The 18,157-nt window shown below is 43.8% G+C and overlaps 1 protein-coding gene across 6 annotated transcripts in view; it reads right to left on the minus strand.

The window, feature by feature from the left end:
• Nucleotides 1-18,157, minus strand: part of KLC1 (kinesin light chain 1) — a 169,708-nt gene that overhangs the window by 94,104 nt on the left and 57,447 nt on the right. For all 6 annotated transcript variants that reach the window (XM_053697402.1, XM_053697401.1, XM_053697400.1 and 3 more), the window contains exon 3: nt 8,796-9,026. In XM_053697402.1, the coding sequence (XP_053553377.1) occupies nt 8,796-9,026 (231 nt within the window). The remainder of the gene's footprint in view (nt 1-8,795; nt 9,027-18,157) is intronic.

Raw genomic sequence — 18,157 nt, forward strand, 5'->3', positions numbered from 1 at the left:
GCAGAATTGTTCGAATCGTGTCCATCTTGAACGATGGAACTCTTAGGAATTTGTTTAGGATCTTTAAATCCAAGATTGGCCTGAAAGTTCCCTCTTTTTTGGGAACTACAAACAGATTTGAGTAAAACCCTTGTCCTTGTTCCGACCGCGGAACTGGATGGATCACTCCCATTAATAAAAGATCTTGTACGCAGCGTAGGAACGCTGCTTTCTTTATTTGGTTTGTTGATAACCTTGACAGATGAAATCTCCCTCTTGGGGGAGAGGATTTGAAGTCCAGAAGGTATCCCTGAGATATGATCTCTAACGCCCAGGGATCCTGAACATCTCTTGCCCAAGCCTGGGCGAAGAGAGAAAGTCTGCCCCCTACTAGATCCGGTCCCGGATCGGGGGCCCTCGATTCATGCTGTCTTAGGGGCAGCAGCAGGTTTCCTGGCCTGCTTGCCCTTGTTCCAGGACTGGTTAGGTTTCCAGCCTTGTCTGTAGCGAGCAACAGCTCCTTCCTGTTTTGGTGCAGAGGAGGTTGATGCTGTTCCTGCTTTGAAATTACGAAAGGAACGAAAATTAGACTGTCTAGCCCTAGGTTTGGCTTTGTCCTGAGGCAGGGCATGGCCTTTACCTCCTGTAATGTCAGCGATAATCTCCTTCAACCCGGGCCCGAACAAGGTTTGCCCTTTGAAGGGTATATTAAGCAATTTAGATTTGGAAGTAACATCAGCTGACCAGGATTTTAGCCACAGTGCTCTGCGTGCCTGAATGGCAAATCCGGAATTCTTAGCCGTAAGTTTAGTTAAATGTACTACGGCATCTGAAATAAATGAGTTAGCTAACTTAAGGGTTCTAAGTTTGTCTGTAATCTCATCTAGTGTAGATGATTGAAGTGTCTCTTCCAGAGACTCAAACCAAAATGCTGCTGCAGCCGTGACAGGCGCAATACATGCAAGAGATTGCAATATAAAACCTTGTTGAACAAACATTTTCTTAAGGTAACCCTCTAATTTTTTATCCATTGGATCAGAAAAGGCACAGCTATCCTCCACCGGGATAGTGGTACGCTTAGCTAAAGTAGAAACTGCTCCCTCCACCTTAGGGACCGTTTGCCATAAGTCCCGTGTGGTGGCGTCTATTGGAAACATTTTTCTAAATATCGGAGGGGGTGAGAACGGTACACCGGGCCTATCCCACTCCTTAGTAACAATTTCAGTAAGTCTCTTAGGTATAGGAAAAACATCAGTACTCGCCGGTACCGCAAAATATTTATCCAACCTACACATTTTCTCTGGTATTGCAACTGTGTTACAATCATTCAGAGCCGCTAACACCTCCCCTAGTAATACACGGAGGTTTTCCAGCTTAAATTTAAAGTTTGAAATATCTGAATCCAATCTATTTGGATCAGAACCGTCACCCACAGAATGAAGTTCTCCGTCCTCATGTTCTGCCGCCTGTGACGCAGTGTCTGACATGGCCCTAATATTATCAGCACACTCTGTTCTCAACCCAGAGTGATCACACTTGCCTCTAAGTTCTGGTAATTTAGCCAAAACTTCAGTCATAACAGTAGCCATATCCTGTAATGTGATTTGAAATGGCCGCCCAGATGTACTCGGCGCTACAATATCACGCACCTCCCGAGCGGGAGATGTAGGTACTGACACGTGAGGCGAGTTAGTCGGCATAACTCTCCCCTCGTTGTCTGGTGAAATAACAGAATTTATGTTTACCTGATAAATTACTTTCTCCAACGGTGTGTCCGGTCCACGGCGTCATCCTTACTTGTGGGATATTCTCTTCCCCAACAGGAAATGGCAAAGAGCCCAGCAAAGCTGGTCACATGATCCCTCCTAGGCTCCGCCTACCCCAGTCATTCGACCGACGTTAAGGAGGAATATTTGCATAGGAGAAACCATATGATACCGTGGTGACTGTAGTTAAAGAAAATAATTATCAGACCTGATTAAAAAACCAGGGCGGGCCGTGGACCGGACACACCGTTGGAGAAAGTAATTTATCAGGTAAACATAAATTCTGTTTTCTCCAACATAGGTGTGTCCGGTCCACGGCGTCATCCTTACTTGTGGGAACCAATACCAAAGCTTTAGGACACGGATGAAGGGAGGGAGCAAATCAGGTCACCTAAATGGAAGGCACCACGGCTTGCAAAACCTTTCTCCCAAAAATAGCCTCAGAAGAAGCAAAAGTATCAAACTTGTAAAATTTGGTAAAAGTGTGCAGTGAAGACCAAGTCGCTGCCCTACATATCTGATCAACAGAAGCCTCGTTCTTGAAGGCCCATGTGGAAGCCACAGCCCTAGTGGAATGAGCTGTGATTCTTTCAGGAGGCTGCCGTCCGGCAGTCTCGTAAGCCAATCTGATGATGCTTTTAATCCAAAAAGAGAGAGAGGTAGAAGTTGCTTTTTGACCTCTCCTTTTACCAGAATAAACAACAAACAAGGAAGATGTTTGTCTAAAATCCTTTGTAGCATCCAAATAGAATTTTAGAGCGCGAACAACATCTAAATTGTGCAACAAACGTTCCTTCTTGAAACTGGATTCGGACACAAAGAAGGCACGACTATCTCCTGGTTAATGTTCTTGTTAGAAACAACTTTCGGAAGAAAACCAGGTTTAGTACGTAAAACCACCTTATCTGCATGGAAAACCAGATAAGGAGGAGAACACTGCAGAGCAGATAATTCTGAAACTCTTCTAGCAGAAGAAATTGCAACCAAAAACAAAACTTTCCAAGATAATAACTTAATATCAACGGAATGTAAGGGTTCAAACGGAACCCCCTGAAGAACTGAAAGAACTAAGTTGAGACTCCAAGGAGGAGTCAAAGGTTTGTAAACAGGCTTGATTCTAACCAGAGCCTGAACAAAAGCTTGAACATCTGGCACAGCTGCCAGCTTTTTGTGAAGTAACACAGACAAGGCAGAAATCTGTCCCTTCAAGGAACTTGCAGATAATCCTTTCTCCAATCCTTCTTGAAGAAAGGATAGAATCTTAGGAATCTTTACCTTGTTCCAAGGGAATCCTTTAGATTCACACCAACAGATATATTTTTTCCATATTTTGTGGTAAATTTTTCTAGTTACAGGCTTTCTGGCCTGAACAAGAGTATCAATAACAGAATCTGAGAACCCTCGTTTTGATAAGATCAAGCGTTCAATCTCCAAGCAGTCAGCTGGAGTGAGACCAGATTCGGATGTTCGAACGGACCTTGAACAAGAAGGTCTCGTCTCAAAGGTAGCTTCCATGGTGGAGCCGATGACATATTCACCAGATCTGCATACCAAGTCCTGCGTGGCCACGCAGGAGCTATCAAGATCACCGACGCCCTCTCCTGATTGATCCTGGCTACCAGCCTGGGGATGAGAGGAAACGGCGGGAATACATAAGCTAGTTTGAAGGTCCAAGGTGCTACTAGTGCATCTACTAGAGTCGCCTTGGGATCCCTGGATCTGGACCCGTAGCAAGGAACCTTGAAGTTCTGACGAGAGGCCATCAGATCCATGTCTGGAATGCCCCACAATTGAGTAATTTGGGCAAAGATTTCCGGATGGAGTTCCCACTCCCCCGGATGTAATGTCTGACGACTCAGAAAATCCGCTTCCCAATTTTCCACCCCTGGAATGTGGATTGCAGACAGGTGGCAGGAGTGAGTCTCCGCCCAATGAATGATTTTGGTCACTTCTTCCATCGCCAGGGAACTCCTTGTTCCCCCCTGATGGTTGATGTACGCAACAGTCGTCATGTTGTCTGATTGAAACCGTATGAACTTGGCCTTTGCTAGCTGAGGCCAAGCCTTGAGAGCATTGAATATCGCTCTCAGTTCCAGAATATTTATCGGTAGAAGAGATTCTTCCCGAGACCAAAGACCCTGAGCTTTCAGGGGTCCCCAGACCGCGCCCCAGCCCATCAGACTGGCGTCGGTCGTGACAATGACCCACTCTGGTCTGCGGAAGGTCATCCCTTGTGACAGGTTGTCCAGGGACAGCCACCAACGGAGTGAGTCTCTGGTCCTCTGATTTACTTGAATCGTCGGAGACAAGTCTGTATAGTCCCCATTCCACTGACTGAGCATGCACAGTTGTAATGGTCTTAGATGAATGCGCGCAAAAGGAACTATGTCCATTGCCGCTACCATCAAACCTATTACTTCCATGCACTGCGCTATGGAAGGAAGAGGAACGGAATGAAGTGTTTGACAAGAGTTTAGAAGTTTTGTTTTTCTGGCCTCTGTCAGAAAAATCCTCATTTCTAAGGAGTCTATTATTGTTCCCAAGAAGGGAACCCTTGTTGACGGAGATAGAGAACTCTTTTCTACGTTCACTTTCCATCCGTGAGATCTGAGAAAGGCCAGGACTATGTCCGTGTGAGCCTTTGCTTGAGGAAGGGACGACGCTTGAATCAGAATGTCGTCCAAGTAAGGTACTACTGCAATGCCCCTTGGTCTTAGTACCGCTAGAAGGGACCCTAGTACCTTTGTGAAAATCCTTGGAGCAGTGGCTAATCCGAAAGGAAGTGCCACGAACTGGTAATGCTTGTCCAGGAATGCGAACCTTAGGAACCGATGATGTTCCTTGTGGATAGGAATATGTAGATACGCATCCTTTAAATCCACCGTGGTCAAGAATTGACCTTCCTGGATGGAAGGAAGAATTGTTCGAATAGTTTCCATTTTGAACGATGGAACCTTGAGAAACTTGTTTAGGATCTTGAGATCTAAGATTGGTCTGAACGTTCCCTCTTTTTTGGGAACTACGAACAGATTGGAGTAGAATCCCATCCCTTGTTCTCCTAATGGAACAGGATGAATCACTCCCATTTTTAACAGGTCTTCTACACAATGTAAGAATGCCTGTCTCTTTATGTGGTCTGAAGACAATTGAGACCTGTGGAACCTCCCCCTTGGGGGAAGCCCCTTGAATTCCAGAAGATAACCTTGGGAGACTATTTCTAGTGCCCAAGGATCCAGAACATCTCTTGCCCAAGCCTGAGCGAAGAGAGAGAGTCTGCCCCCCACCAGATCCGGTCCCGGATCGGGGGCCAACATTTCATGCTGTCTTGGTAGCAGTGGCAGGTTTCTTGGCCTGCTTTCCCTTGTTCCAGCCTTGCATTGGTCTCCAGGCTGGCTTGGCTTGAGAAGTATTACTCTCTTGCTTAGAGGACGTAGCACTTGGGGCTGGTCCGTTTCTACGAAAGGGATGAAAATTAGGTTTATTTTTGGCCTTGAAAGACCTATCCTGAGGAAGGGCGTGGCCCTTACCCCCAGTGATATCAGAGATAATCTCTTTCAAGTCAGGGCCAAACAGCGTTTTCCCCTTGAAAGGAATGTTAAGCAATTTGTTCTTGGAAGACGCATCCGCTGACCAAGATTTCAACCAAAGCGCTCTGCGCGCCACAATAGCAAACCCAGAATTTTTCGCCGCTAACCTAGCCAATTGCAAAGTGGCGTCTAGGGTGAAAGAATTAGCCAATTTGAGAGCACGGATTCTGTCCATAATCTCCTCATAAGGAGGAGAATCACTATCGATCGCCTTTTCTAGCTCATCGAACCAGAAACACGCGGCTGTAGTGACAGGGACAATGCATGAAATTGGTTGTAGAAGGTAACCTTGCTGAACAAACATCTTTTTAAGCAAACCTTCTAATTTTTTATCCATAGGATCTTTGAAAGCACAACTATCTTCTATGGGTATAGTGGTGCGTTTGTTTAAAGTAGAAACCGCCCCCTCGACCTTGGGGACTGTCTGCCATAAGTCCTTTCTGGGGTCGACCATAGGAAACAATTTTTTAAATATGGGGGGAGGGACGAAAGGTATACCGGGCCTTTCCCATTCTTTATTTACAATGTCCGCCACCCGCTTGGGTATAGGAAAAGCTTCTGGGGGCCCCGGGACCTCTAGGAACTTGTCCATTTTACATAGTTTCTCTGGGATGATCAAATTCTCACAATCATCCAGAGTGGATAACACCTCCTTAAGCAGAGCGCGGAGATGTTCCAACTTAAATTTAAATGTAATCACATCGGGTTCAGCTTGTTGAGAAATTTTCCCTGAATCTGAAATTTCTCCCTCAGACAAAACCTCCCTGGCCCCCTCAGACTGGTGTAGGGGCATATCAGAACCATTATCATCAGCGTCCTCATGCTCTTCAGTATCTAAAACAGTGTCTTAAAGCCTTAAAAGTATTGCACACCAAATTTGGAAGCTTTAACCCTTAAAATAACGGAACCGGAGCCGTTTTTATCTTTAACCCCTTTACAGTCCCTGGTATCTGCTTTGCTGAGACCCAACCAAGCCCAAAGGGGAATACGATACCAAATGACGCCTTCAGAAAGTCTTTTCTATGTATCAGAGCTCCTCACACATGCGACTGCATGTCATGCTTCTCAAAAACAAGTGCGCAATACCGGCGCGAAAATGAGGCTCTGCCTATGATTAGGGAAAGCCCCTAGAGAATAAGGTGTCTAAACCAGTGCCTGCCGATATTATTTTACAAAAATACCCAGATTAAATGATTCCTCAAGGCTAAATATGTGTATATATGAATCGATTTAGCCCAGAAAATGTCTACAGTCTTAATAAGCCCTTGTGAAGCCCTTATTTACTGTCTGTAATAAAAATGGCTTACCGGATCCCATAGGGAAAATGACAGCTTCCAGCATTACATCGTCTTGTTAGAATGTGTCATACCTCAAGCAGCAAAAGTCTGCTCACTGTTCCCCCAACTGAAGTTAATTCCTCTCAACAGTCCTGTGTGGAACAGCCATGGATTTTAGTAACGGTTGCTAAAATCATTTTCCTCTTACAAACAGAAATCTTCATCTCTTTTCTGTTTCAGAGTAAATAGTACATACCAGCACTATTTTAAAATAACAAACTCTTGATTGAATAATAAAAACTACAGTTAAACACTAAAAAACTCTAAGCCATCTCCGTGGAGATGTTGCCTGTACAACGGCAAAGAGAATGACTGGGGTAGGCGGAGCCTAGGAGGGTTCATGTGACCAGCTTTGCTGGGCTCTTTGCCATTTCCTGTTGGGGAAGAGAATATCCCACAAGTAAGGATGACGCCGTGGACCGGACACACCTATGTTGGAGAAATGTTCAATTTGTACAGATTGACTCTTATTTAAAGTAGCATCAATACAGTTAGTACATAAATTTCTATTGGGCTCCACTTTGACATTAGCACATATAGCACATGTATCTTCCTCTGAATCAGACATGTTTAACACACTAGCAATTAACTAGCAACTTGGAAATGCTTTTTAAGTAATTTACAATAATATGAAAACGAACTGTGCTTATAAGAAGCACAGAAAAAATTATGACAGTTGAAAATAACTAAGTTATAGCATCAAATCTTTGTAAGAAATAAACAATTTTAGCAAAGGATTGTTCCCATTAGCAAGGATAACTAACCCTGGCAGCAGAAAAAAAATACACAAAAAAAAAACGTTTTTTATCACAGTAAACTACACTCTTCACAGCTCTGCTGTGATGATTACCTCCCTCAAACAAGGCTTTGGAGATCCCTGAGTTCTGTAAGATGAACCGGATCATGCAGGAAGAAAATGAACCTCTGACTGAGATTTTTTGATGCGTAGTAAAAGCGCCAAAAATGGCCCCTCCCCCTCACACATAACAGTGAGAGAGATCAGTGAACTGCTTTCAATTAAACAAAACTATTGCCAAGTGGAGAAAATAGTGCCCAAAACATTTTTTCACCCAGTACCTCAGAGAAATAAACGTTTTTACATGCCAGCAAAAAAACGTTTAACCTCAATAAATTAATTGTTATTTAAAACCTATTGCAAGTCCCTGCAAATTAGGTTAAGTCTATGCATACAGTATAATCCAGTGAAGTACCATCCCCCAGAATACTGAAGTGTAAAATATACATACATGACAGCCTGATACCAGCTACATCTACTGCATTTAAGGCTGAGTTTACATTATAACGGTATGGCAGGATTTTCTCATCAATTCCATGTCAGAAAATAACAAATTGCTACATACCTCTTTGCAGATTAATCTGCCCGCTGTCCCCTGATCTGAAGTTTACCTCTCCTCAGATGGCCGAGAAACAGCAATATGATCTTAACTACTCCGGCTAAAATCATAGAAAAAAACTCAGGTAGATTCTTCTTCAAATTCTACCAGAGAATGAATAACACACTCCGGTGCTATTATAAAATAACAAACTTTTGATTGAAGGTAATAAACTAATTAAATCACCACAGTCCTCTCACACATCCTATCTATTCGTTGGGTGCAAGAGAATGACTGGAGGTGACGTAGAGGGGAGGAGCTATATAGCAGCTCTGCTGGGTGAATCCTCTTGCACTTCCTGTAGGGGAGGAGATAATATCCCAGAAGTAATGATGACCCGTGGACTGACCACACTTAACAGGAGAAAACTAAATATTAAATTACAAATACTTGAGCTAACAATGAGTGCACTACAAGCATATAAGAAATTTGTTTGGAAGGGGACAATACAGCTTAAACAGGGCTCTTTAATTGCCAAAGATGCTACTGTTTGCTAAGGGCTTTTCAAAAACAGATATTGCATGATTAAGGGCTTGTAGCCCGAAACGTTGTATATTTTGCTCTACTCCTGAATAAAGATGGATATTTTAGCCATGCTGTTACTTCTGACTCAAAAAACAAAAAAAGAGAAGTAAAACTGGATGCAGTAATCAGTTAATATGGGACTGAGATACAAACATCCGTACAAATAAAAAAAATGTATTCATGTAAGGCTTATGTTAAGCTACATACGGATGGAGAAATATCGTCGTCATATTTTTTCAGCTGATTCATGAACTCTAGATGTTTCTTTTCTTCCTCCAACTGCGCCACAGACTGCTCACTCCTCTGCAGCTTCTGCTGGGTATTGGCCAGCTCATCACGTAACCACTGGTTTTCCTGGCAAAGCCGACGAACCTGTGCTCGCAGTTTCTGCTTCTCTGACTCCACAGCATTCAAATGGTTTGACAACGCCATCATTACCTGCGACACCCAAATAATACTAACATTAAAAGTCAATATTTAATTAGTGTTAAGTAGAAATCAGACAGATAATCTCAGTCAGTCTATGACCAATGGGGTTGTCACAATGGCACTTATTATACTACACAAAGGGCTACAAAAAAAAAAAATGTATGCTTACCTGATAAATTTATTTATTTCCAGATACGATGAGTCCACGGAATCATCAATTACTGTTGGAAATATCACTACTGGCCAGCAGGAGGAGGCAAAGAGCACCACAGCAAAGCTGCTATATGTCACTTCCCTTCCCAGGAAAATGGAGAAAAAGGAAATAACAAGGTGTAGAGGTGCCTGAGGTTATAAGTTAAAAATAACGGTCTTAAAATAAAGGGCGGGCCGTGGACTCACCGTATCCAGAAATAAATACATTTATCAGGTAAGCATACATTTGGTTTTCTTTCCTAAGATACGGTGAGTCCACAGAATCATGAGGGAGAGATAGAGGGAAGAAAGAGAGGGAAGAAAGAGAGAGAGAGAGAGAAGAAAGAGAGAGAGAGAGAGAGAAGAAAGAGAGAGAGAGAGAGAGAAGAAAGAGAGAGAGAGAGAGAAGAAAGAGAGAGAGAGAGAGAAGAAAGAGAGAGAGAGAGAGAGAAGAAAGAGAGAGAGAGAGAGAGAAGAAAGAGAGAGAGAGAGAAGAGAGAGAAGAAAGAGAGAGAGAGAGAGAGAGAGAGAGAGAGAGAGAGAGAGAGAGAGAGAGAGAGAGAGAGAGAGAGAGAGAGAGAGAGAGAGAGAGAGAGAGAGAGAGAGAGAAGAAAGAGAGAGAGAGAGAGAAGAAAGAGAGAGAGAGAGAGAGAGAGAGAGAGAGAAAGAGAAAGAGAAAGAGAGAAAGAGAAAAAGAGAGAAAGAGAGAAAGAGAAAAAGAGAGAAAGAGAGAAAGAGAGAAAGAGAGAAAGAGAGAAAGAGAGAAAGAGAGAAAGAAGAAAGAAGAAAGAGAGAGAGATAGGAGGGAAGAAAGAGAGAGAGATAGGAGGGAAGAAAGAGAGATAGAGGGAAGAGATAGAGAGAGAGAGATAGAGAGATAGATAGAGAGAGAGAGAGAGAGAGAGAGAGAGAGAGAGAGAGAGAGAGAGAGAGAGAGAGAGAGAGAGCGCAGCAGCTTTCTGACCTTTACGTTTCCCAGAGAAACAGAGCAGAAGAATGGCGAAAATCCTTAGTCGCCTGTAGATAGAATTTAAGAGCACGCACAACATCCAGGTTGTGCGACAAATGTTCCTTATGAGAAGAAGGATTAGGACATAGTGAAGGAAGAACAATATCCTGACTAATAATTCTATCCGAAACCACTTTAGGAAGAAAACCTAACGTAGTTCGAAGTACCACCTAATCGGCATGAAAAATAAGATAGGGCGAATCACACTGCAAAGCTGAGAGTTCAGAGACTCTCCGAGCAGAAGAGATAGCAATAAGAAACAGAACCTTCCAAGATAACATAATATCTATGGAATTCAATGGCTCAAACGAAACCTGCTGCAGAACCTTAAAACAAGGTTAAGGCTCCAAGGAGCAACAGACAGGCCTGATTCCGACCAAGGCCTGGCAAAAGGATTGCACTTCTGGCACGTCCGCCAAACGCTTATGTAGCAAAATAGATAATGCAGAAAACTGACCATTCAGGGTACTAACTTACAAACCCTTCTCCAGACCTTCCTGGAGAAAAGACAAAATTCTAGGAATCCTGAACCACGCTTAGACAGAACTAAGCATTCAATCTCCAGAGAGCTTCCAAGAAACGAGATTTGGATGAAGAAAGGGACACTGAATCAGAAGGTCCTTTCTCAGAGGCAGTCTCCAAGGTGGGAGAGATGACATCTCCACTAGGACTGCATACCAGAACCTGCTAGGCCACGCAGGGCTATTAGAATCACCGACGCTCTCTCTTCTTTGATAAGAGCAATGACTCGTGGGAGGAGAGCAAACGGAGGAAACAGGTATGCCAGCCTGAAATCCCAAGAGACCACCAGAGCATCTATCAGAGTGGCCTGTGGATCTCTTGACCTTGAAAGCTTGGTATTCTGCCAAAACGCCATCAGATCTAACTCCTGCACCCCCCATTTGAGGGTTAAGAAGAGAACACCTCCTGATGGAGTTCCCACTTCAGAATAAAAAGTATGTCTGCTCAGGAATTCCGCTTCCCAGTTGTCCACTCCTGGAATCGACAACTGAAAAGAGAGAAACTGAGGGATAGTTAGACTCAAGAATGATGACAGAGTAGTGGAAGAAGTTAAACAAATAGCAAACTGTTTAAATGATTACTTTTGTTCAGTCTTTACAACAGACGGTAAAGATAGTGAGATTCTTTTAAGGGATGTTACTGTAAATAATGTGAGTAGTACTTTTCTTTTTACAGAGGAAGAGGTTTCAAGGGCTTTACCAAAAATAAAAGTAAATAAGTCTGGTCTGTGGGTCCAGATAATATTGCCAGTAGCCAGTGAATGTTGCTGCTCTGCCGCCTGAAGAAATAATAAACTTCCATTTGAGGTGGTAAACACAAAGACAGTAAAGGAATTTAAAAATGCCTGGGACATGCATAAGGCAATATGGGTAGACTTGATGGGACTTTTTGGTTCTTATCTACCGTCAAATTCTATGTTTCTATAGATGGCAGATAGACAGCAAATGTGAGCTTCTGCTCACTGAACAATCAGAGCCACCTCCTTCATGGCTAAGGATCTCTGAGTCCCTCCCTGGTTGTTGAAGTAAGCCACTGAGGTGATATTGTCCGACTGGAACCAGATAAACTGGGCTAAGAACAACTGAAGTCGATCTATAAGAACCTTGAAAATTGCCCCCAACCCCAGAAGTTTATGAGGAGAGCAGACTCCTCTCGAGTCCATAGTCCTTGCGCCTCTAAAGAGTAACAGACTGCTTCTAGATCTATCTCTAAGACAGATCTGAGAGGACCCCATTCCATTGGCAGAGCATGTATAACAGTAGAGTCCTCAATGGAAACGAGAAAAGAGAAAAGCAGAGAGAGGTCAGAGGGAAGAATTTAGATTCTTGGAACTCTGTCAGAAAAAAAAACTTTAATAAATAGGAAACCAATATGGTCCCTAAAATACTACACTTGTAGTTAGAACAAGAGAACTCTCTTCCAGATTCCCATTCCACCCGAGGGAATGTAAAAAGACAACAAGATCTCAGCTTGTTGAAAGATGACGCCTGAACCAATAAGTCGTCCAAGAAGGGCGTCACAACCACAAACTGAAAATGTTTGTCTAGAAAAGAGGAACACAGGAATCTTATGATAATCCCTGTGAATAGGGATATGAAAGTAAGCATCCTTCAGGTCTATGGTCGTCATTGGTTTCCATTTTGAAGGATGGTATCCTGAGAAGAATTGTTGAGACACTTAAGGTCTAAAATAAGTCGAAAAGTTCCCTTTTTCTTTGGGAATCACGAAAAGATTTAAATAGAATCTTAAGCCCTGTTCCTATACAGGAACTAGAACTATCACTCCCAGGGAGGAAAAATCCTGAATACATAACAGGAAAGTCTCTCTTTACCCGGACTGCAGATAATTCTATAGGTAACACTGAGATACTATGTCCACAGCTCCAATCTGGGACATCTAGTATCCAGGTTTGATAAAACAGATAAAAGTCTGTCCCTAATAGCCACCTGTCAAGCCCCTATGGGGTCTTGAACTCTGGTCTCTCATGCTGTATCTCAGTTACTTTACACCAAGCCACCAGAGGGCTTTCCTGATCAGGGACAAACCCTACATGCTGAGTTAGACTGAGCTGCAGATTTTTTCGATTGCTTTCCCTAGATCCAGGACTGCTAGGTTGTCCAAGGAGACTTGGACTGTTTCCTGCTTGGAATAGGAAGATTTCCTTTGAAACTACGAAAGGCATGAAAAATACTCTGACGTCCTATAGGTCTGTCTTACTTATGTTGTGATAGGAAAAACACTTTTCAACCCGAGATATCAGAAGTTATATCTGCCAGACCAGGTCCAAACAAGGTCTCCCTACCCTTGTAGGGAGCTCCATAAGCTTGGACTTAGAGGAACATCCACTGACCAAGATTCTCAGAAATAAAGGAATTGGCTACCTTGAGAGCCTTAATGCTGTCTTGGAACTCCTCTAAAGGATTCTCTACCAAAACTGAATCAGACAAGACGCCGTACCAATAAAATGCCACACTTGACACTGGGGCAATACAAACTGCAGGTTGTCATTGATCTTCAAATAAACCACCAGCTTTTTAAAAGAGCATCTATCCTCCAAAGGGGTAGTAGAACTCTTAGCCAGTGTAGAAGGCCCCTTCTACTCTAGGCACCGTGCACCTGAATCTTTAATGCATTCAGTGACAGGAAAGATCCTTTTAAAAGACAGGAGGCAGGGAAATAGGAATCCCTGGCTTCTCCCATTCCTGTGCAATAATCCCTGTTGCACGGTCAGGAACAGAAAACACTTTCACAGAGGAAGGAACATTGAAGTAACTATTAAGTTAACTAGATTACTTAAGGTTGACAACGACAGACGTATCGAAGTCGCCCAGGAAAGCCAAACCTCCTTTAACAATACACAAAGGTGAATAGGCTTAAATCTGAAGAATACAACTTCAGAATCAGATGAAGGAATTATACTATCCAAATCTGAGATTTCGCCCCCAGAGCTACCAACACATCCTCCTCATCAGGCTTATAAGGAAGGGCAACCTGTGCAGCCATAGATAGGACAGACACCTACTATCTGAGACTTCCTCTTGCATGTTCCCTTAACATAGGAAAGTGAACAGAAAATGCTGCAGATACCGCAGAAGATACCTGTGCATCAAAATCCGTATGCAATTAAACTCCTCCAGGAGATTGAGAGGAAACGCAGGGCACTATATGTGTAGAAATTAAGGCTTGGGACGTTAGAGTAGAAGCTGTGGCAATGCCTAAACAGCATCATCCTGAGGGACATGAGGCTTTCAAACATATTTCTATAAAATTTAAAGTTACAAAAGGAACAAATATCATTATGATTAAAATGTGTGCTGTCACTTTAAGAAAAATAAAACTTTAGGACAGGGCATCTAGCCGTCCGGCAGGAGGACAGCTTACTAGGTATTAGAGGATGCCGCTCCTCATAGAGGCCCGTAGAAAAAAGAAACAGTAAACCTACTCTGACTTTCTATACCATGGGCAGCAAATATGTTAGGAAAAAGAAGCAAGGCCCACCTTACAAGTTCCTAACAGCTTAAAGCCACCACTGCCCTACTGAAAAGGCTAACATGGAGTACAGCTAGAACCAATCTTAAGAGGAAAGCTCAGAGCAAACCTACTCTGGCTTTCAAAATAATAAAATCTTGATAGAAGTTAAATAATCTTCAGACACCAAAACTTCACCTCCTCCTTGCACCAAAGGCAAAGAGAATGACTGGGGATTGTGGGAAGGGAAGTTGACAGAAGATTTGCTGTGGTGCTCTGTGCCTCCTCCTGCTGGCCAGGACTAATATTTCCAACAGTAATTTTTGATTCCGCTGACTCACCGTATCTTAGGAAAGAAAACAAAATTCATGCTTACCTGATAAATTTCTCTCTCTTGTGGTGTATCCAGTCCACGGGTTCATCCATTACTTGTGGGATATTCTCCTTCCCAACAGGAAGTTGCAAAGAGGACACCCACAGCAGAGCTGTCTATATAGCTCCTCCCCTAACCCCCACCTCCAGTCATTCGACCGAAGACAAGTAAGAAAAAGGAGAAACTATAGGGTGCAGTGGTGACTGTAGTTTTAAAAATAAAAACACCTGCCTTAAAGTGACAGGGCGTGCCGTGGACTGGATACACCACAAGAGAAAGAAATTTATCAGGTAAGCATAAATTTTGTTTTCTCTTGTAAGGTGTATCCAGTCCACGGGTTCATCCATTACTTGTGGGATACCAATACCAAAGCTTTAGGACACGGATGAAGGGAGGGACAAGGCAGGAACTTAAACGGAAGGCACCACTTCCTGCAAGACCTTTCTCCCAAAAATAGCCTCCGAGGAAGCAAAAAGTATCAAATTTGTAGAATTTAGAAAAAGTATGAAACGAAGACCAAGTCGCCGCCTTACAAATCTGTTCAACAGAGGCCTCATGTTTAAAAGCCCAAGTGGAAGCTACCGCTCTAGTAGAATGAGTAGAATTCTTTCAGGAGGCTGCTGGCCTGCAGTCTCATAAGCTAACCGGATTATGCTTCTCAGCCAAAAAGAAAGAGAAGTTGCCGAAGCCTTTGGGCCTCTCCTCCTCCCAGAGTACCCAACAAACAATGCCGATGTTTGACGAAAATCCTTAGTAGCTTGTAAATAAAACTTTAAAGCACGAACCACGTCAAAATTGTGTAACAGACGTTCCTTCTTTGAAGAAGGATTAGGACACAGTGACAGAACAACAATTTCCTGATTGATATTCTTATTAGACACTACCTTAGGAAGAAACCCAGGTTTGGTACGCAAAACTACCTGCATGGAAGATCAGATAAGGGGAATCACACTGTAAGGCAGATAGCTCAGAAACTCTTCGAGCCGAAGAGATAGCTACTAAGAACAGAACTTTCCAAGATAAAAGCTTGATATCTATGGAATGCAGAGTTTCAAACGGAACCCCTTGAAGAACTAAATTTAAACTCCATGGCAGAGCAACAGGTTTAAACACAGGCTTGATCCTAACTAAAAGCCTGACAAAACGCCTGAACGTCTGGAACATCTGCCAGACGCTTGTGCAAAAGAATAGACAGAGCAGAGATCTGTCCCTTTAAGGAACTAGCTGATAATCCCTTTTCCAATCCTTCTTGGAGAAAGGAGAAAAGATAAAATCCTAGGAATCCTGACCTTACTCCATGAGTAACCCTTGGATTCACACCAATGAAGATGTTTACAACATATCTTATGATAGATTTTCCTGGTGACAGGCTTTCGAGCCTGAATCAAGGTATCAATAACCGACTTGGAGAAACCACGTTTTGATAAAATCAAGCGTTCAATCTCCAAGCAGTCAGCCACAGAGAAATTAGATTTGGATGTTTGAATGGACCTTGGAGTAGAAGGTCCTGCCTCAGCAGCAGAGTCCATGGTGGAAAGGATGACATGTCCACCAGATCTGCATACCAAGTCCTGCGTTGCCACGCAGGTGCTATCAAAATCACCGAAGCTCTCTCCTGCTTGATCTTGGCAATCAGACGAGGGAGGAGAGGAAATGGTGGGAACACATAAGCCAGGCTGAAGGACCAGGGCACTGCTAGAGCATCTATCAGTGCTGCCTGGGGATCCCTTGACCTGGACCCGTAACAAGGAAGCTTGGCGTTCTGACGAGACGCCATCAGATCCACTTCTGGTTTGCCCCATAGTTGAATCAGCTGGGCAAATACCTCCGGATGGAGTTCCCACTCCCCCGGATGAAAAGTCTGCCGACTTAGAAAATCCGCCTCCCAGTTCTCTACTCCTGGGATATGGATAGCTGAGAGATAGCAAGAGTGAACCTCTGCCCATAGAATTATCTTGGAAACCTCCATCATTGCCAGGGGACTCCTTGTTCCCCCCTGATGGTTGATATAGGCTACAGTCGTGATATTGTCCGACTGAAATCTGATGAATCTGACCGCAGCTAGCTGAGGCCAAGCCTGAAGAGCATTGAATATCGCTCTGAGTTCCAGAATGTTTATCGGAAGGAGGGCTTCCTCCTGAGTCCACGGACCCTGAGCCTTCAGAAGGCTGGCATCTGTAGTCACTATAGTCCACCCTGGCCTGCGGAAACTCATTCCCCTGGAGAGATGGACCCAAAATAACCACCAGAGAAGAGAATCCCTGGTCTCTTGATCCAGATTTAACAGAGGAGACAAATCTGTTTAGTCCCCATTCCACTGATTGAGCATGCAAAGTTGCAGTGGTCGGAGATGTAGGCGGGCAAACGGAACTATGTCCATTGCTGCTACCATTAGGCCGATCATTTCCATACACTGAGCCACTGACGGCCGAGAAGTGGAATGAAGAACACGGCAGGAAGTTAGAAGCTTTAATATCCTGACCTCCGTCAGAAAAATTTTCATTTCTACTTAATCTATCAGAGTTCCTAGGAAGGAAACTCTTGTGAGAGAGGAGAAAGAGAACTCTTTTCTCTGTTCACTTTCCACCCGTGAGACCTCAGAAATGCCAGAACAATGTCCGTATGGGACTTGGCGATTTCAAAAGTCGACGCCTGAATCAGAATGGCGTCTAGGTAAGGAGCCACCGCTATGCCCCGCGGCCTTAGGACCACCAGAAGGACCCCTAGAACCTTCGTAAAGACTCTTGGCGCCGTGGCTAACCCGAAGGGAAGAGCCACAAACTGGTAATGCCTGTCTAGGAAGGCGAACCTGAGAAACTGATGATGCTCTCTGTGAATCGGAATGTGGAGATAAGCATCCTTTAAGTCCACGGTAGTCATATATTGACCCTCCTGGATCATAGGGAGGATGGTTTGGATTGTCTACATCTTGAAGGATGGGACCCTGAGAAATTTGTTTAGGATCTTGAGATCCAAGATTGGTCTGAAAGTTCCCTCTTTTTTGGGAACTATAAACAGGTTTCAATAGAAACCCTGCCCCTGTTCCTCTCTTGGAACTGGGTGGATCACTTCCATAACCAGTAGGTCTTGAACGCAACGTAAGAATGCCTCTCTTTTTATCTGGTTTGCAGAAAATTGTGAGAGATGAAATCTTCCCTTGTGAGAGATGAACCTTTGAATTCCAGAAGATACAATCTCTAGTGCCCAGGGATCCTGGACGTCTCTTGCCCAAGCCTGGGCGAAGAGAGAAAGTCTGCCCCGACAAGATCCGGTCCCGGATCGGGGGCTACCCCTTCATGCTGTCCTAGAGGCAGCAGCAGGCTTTTTGGCCTGCTTCCCTTTGTTCCAAGTCTGGTTAGGTCTCCAGACTGGATTAGACTGGGCGAAATTTCCCTCTTGTTTTGCATTAGAGGAAGCCGAAACTGCGCCACCCTTGAAGTTTCGAAAGGAACGAAAATTATTCTGTTTGGTCCTTAATTTATTGGACCAATCCTGAGGAAGGGCGTGACCTTTTCCTCCAGTAATGTCAGAGATGATCTCCTTCAGGCCAGGCCCGAATAGGGTCTGTCCTTTGAA

Source organism: Bombina bombina, chromosome 1, assembly GCF_027579735.1.
Source record: "Bombina bombina isolate aBomBom1 chromosome 1, aBomBom1.pri, whole genome shotgun sequence".
NCBI classification, from domain to species: Eukaryota; Metazoa; Chordata; class Amphibia; order Anura; family Bombinatoridae; genus Bombina; species Bombina bombina.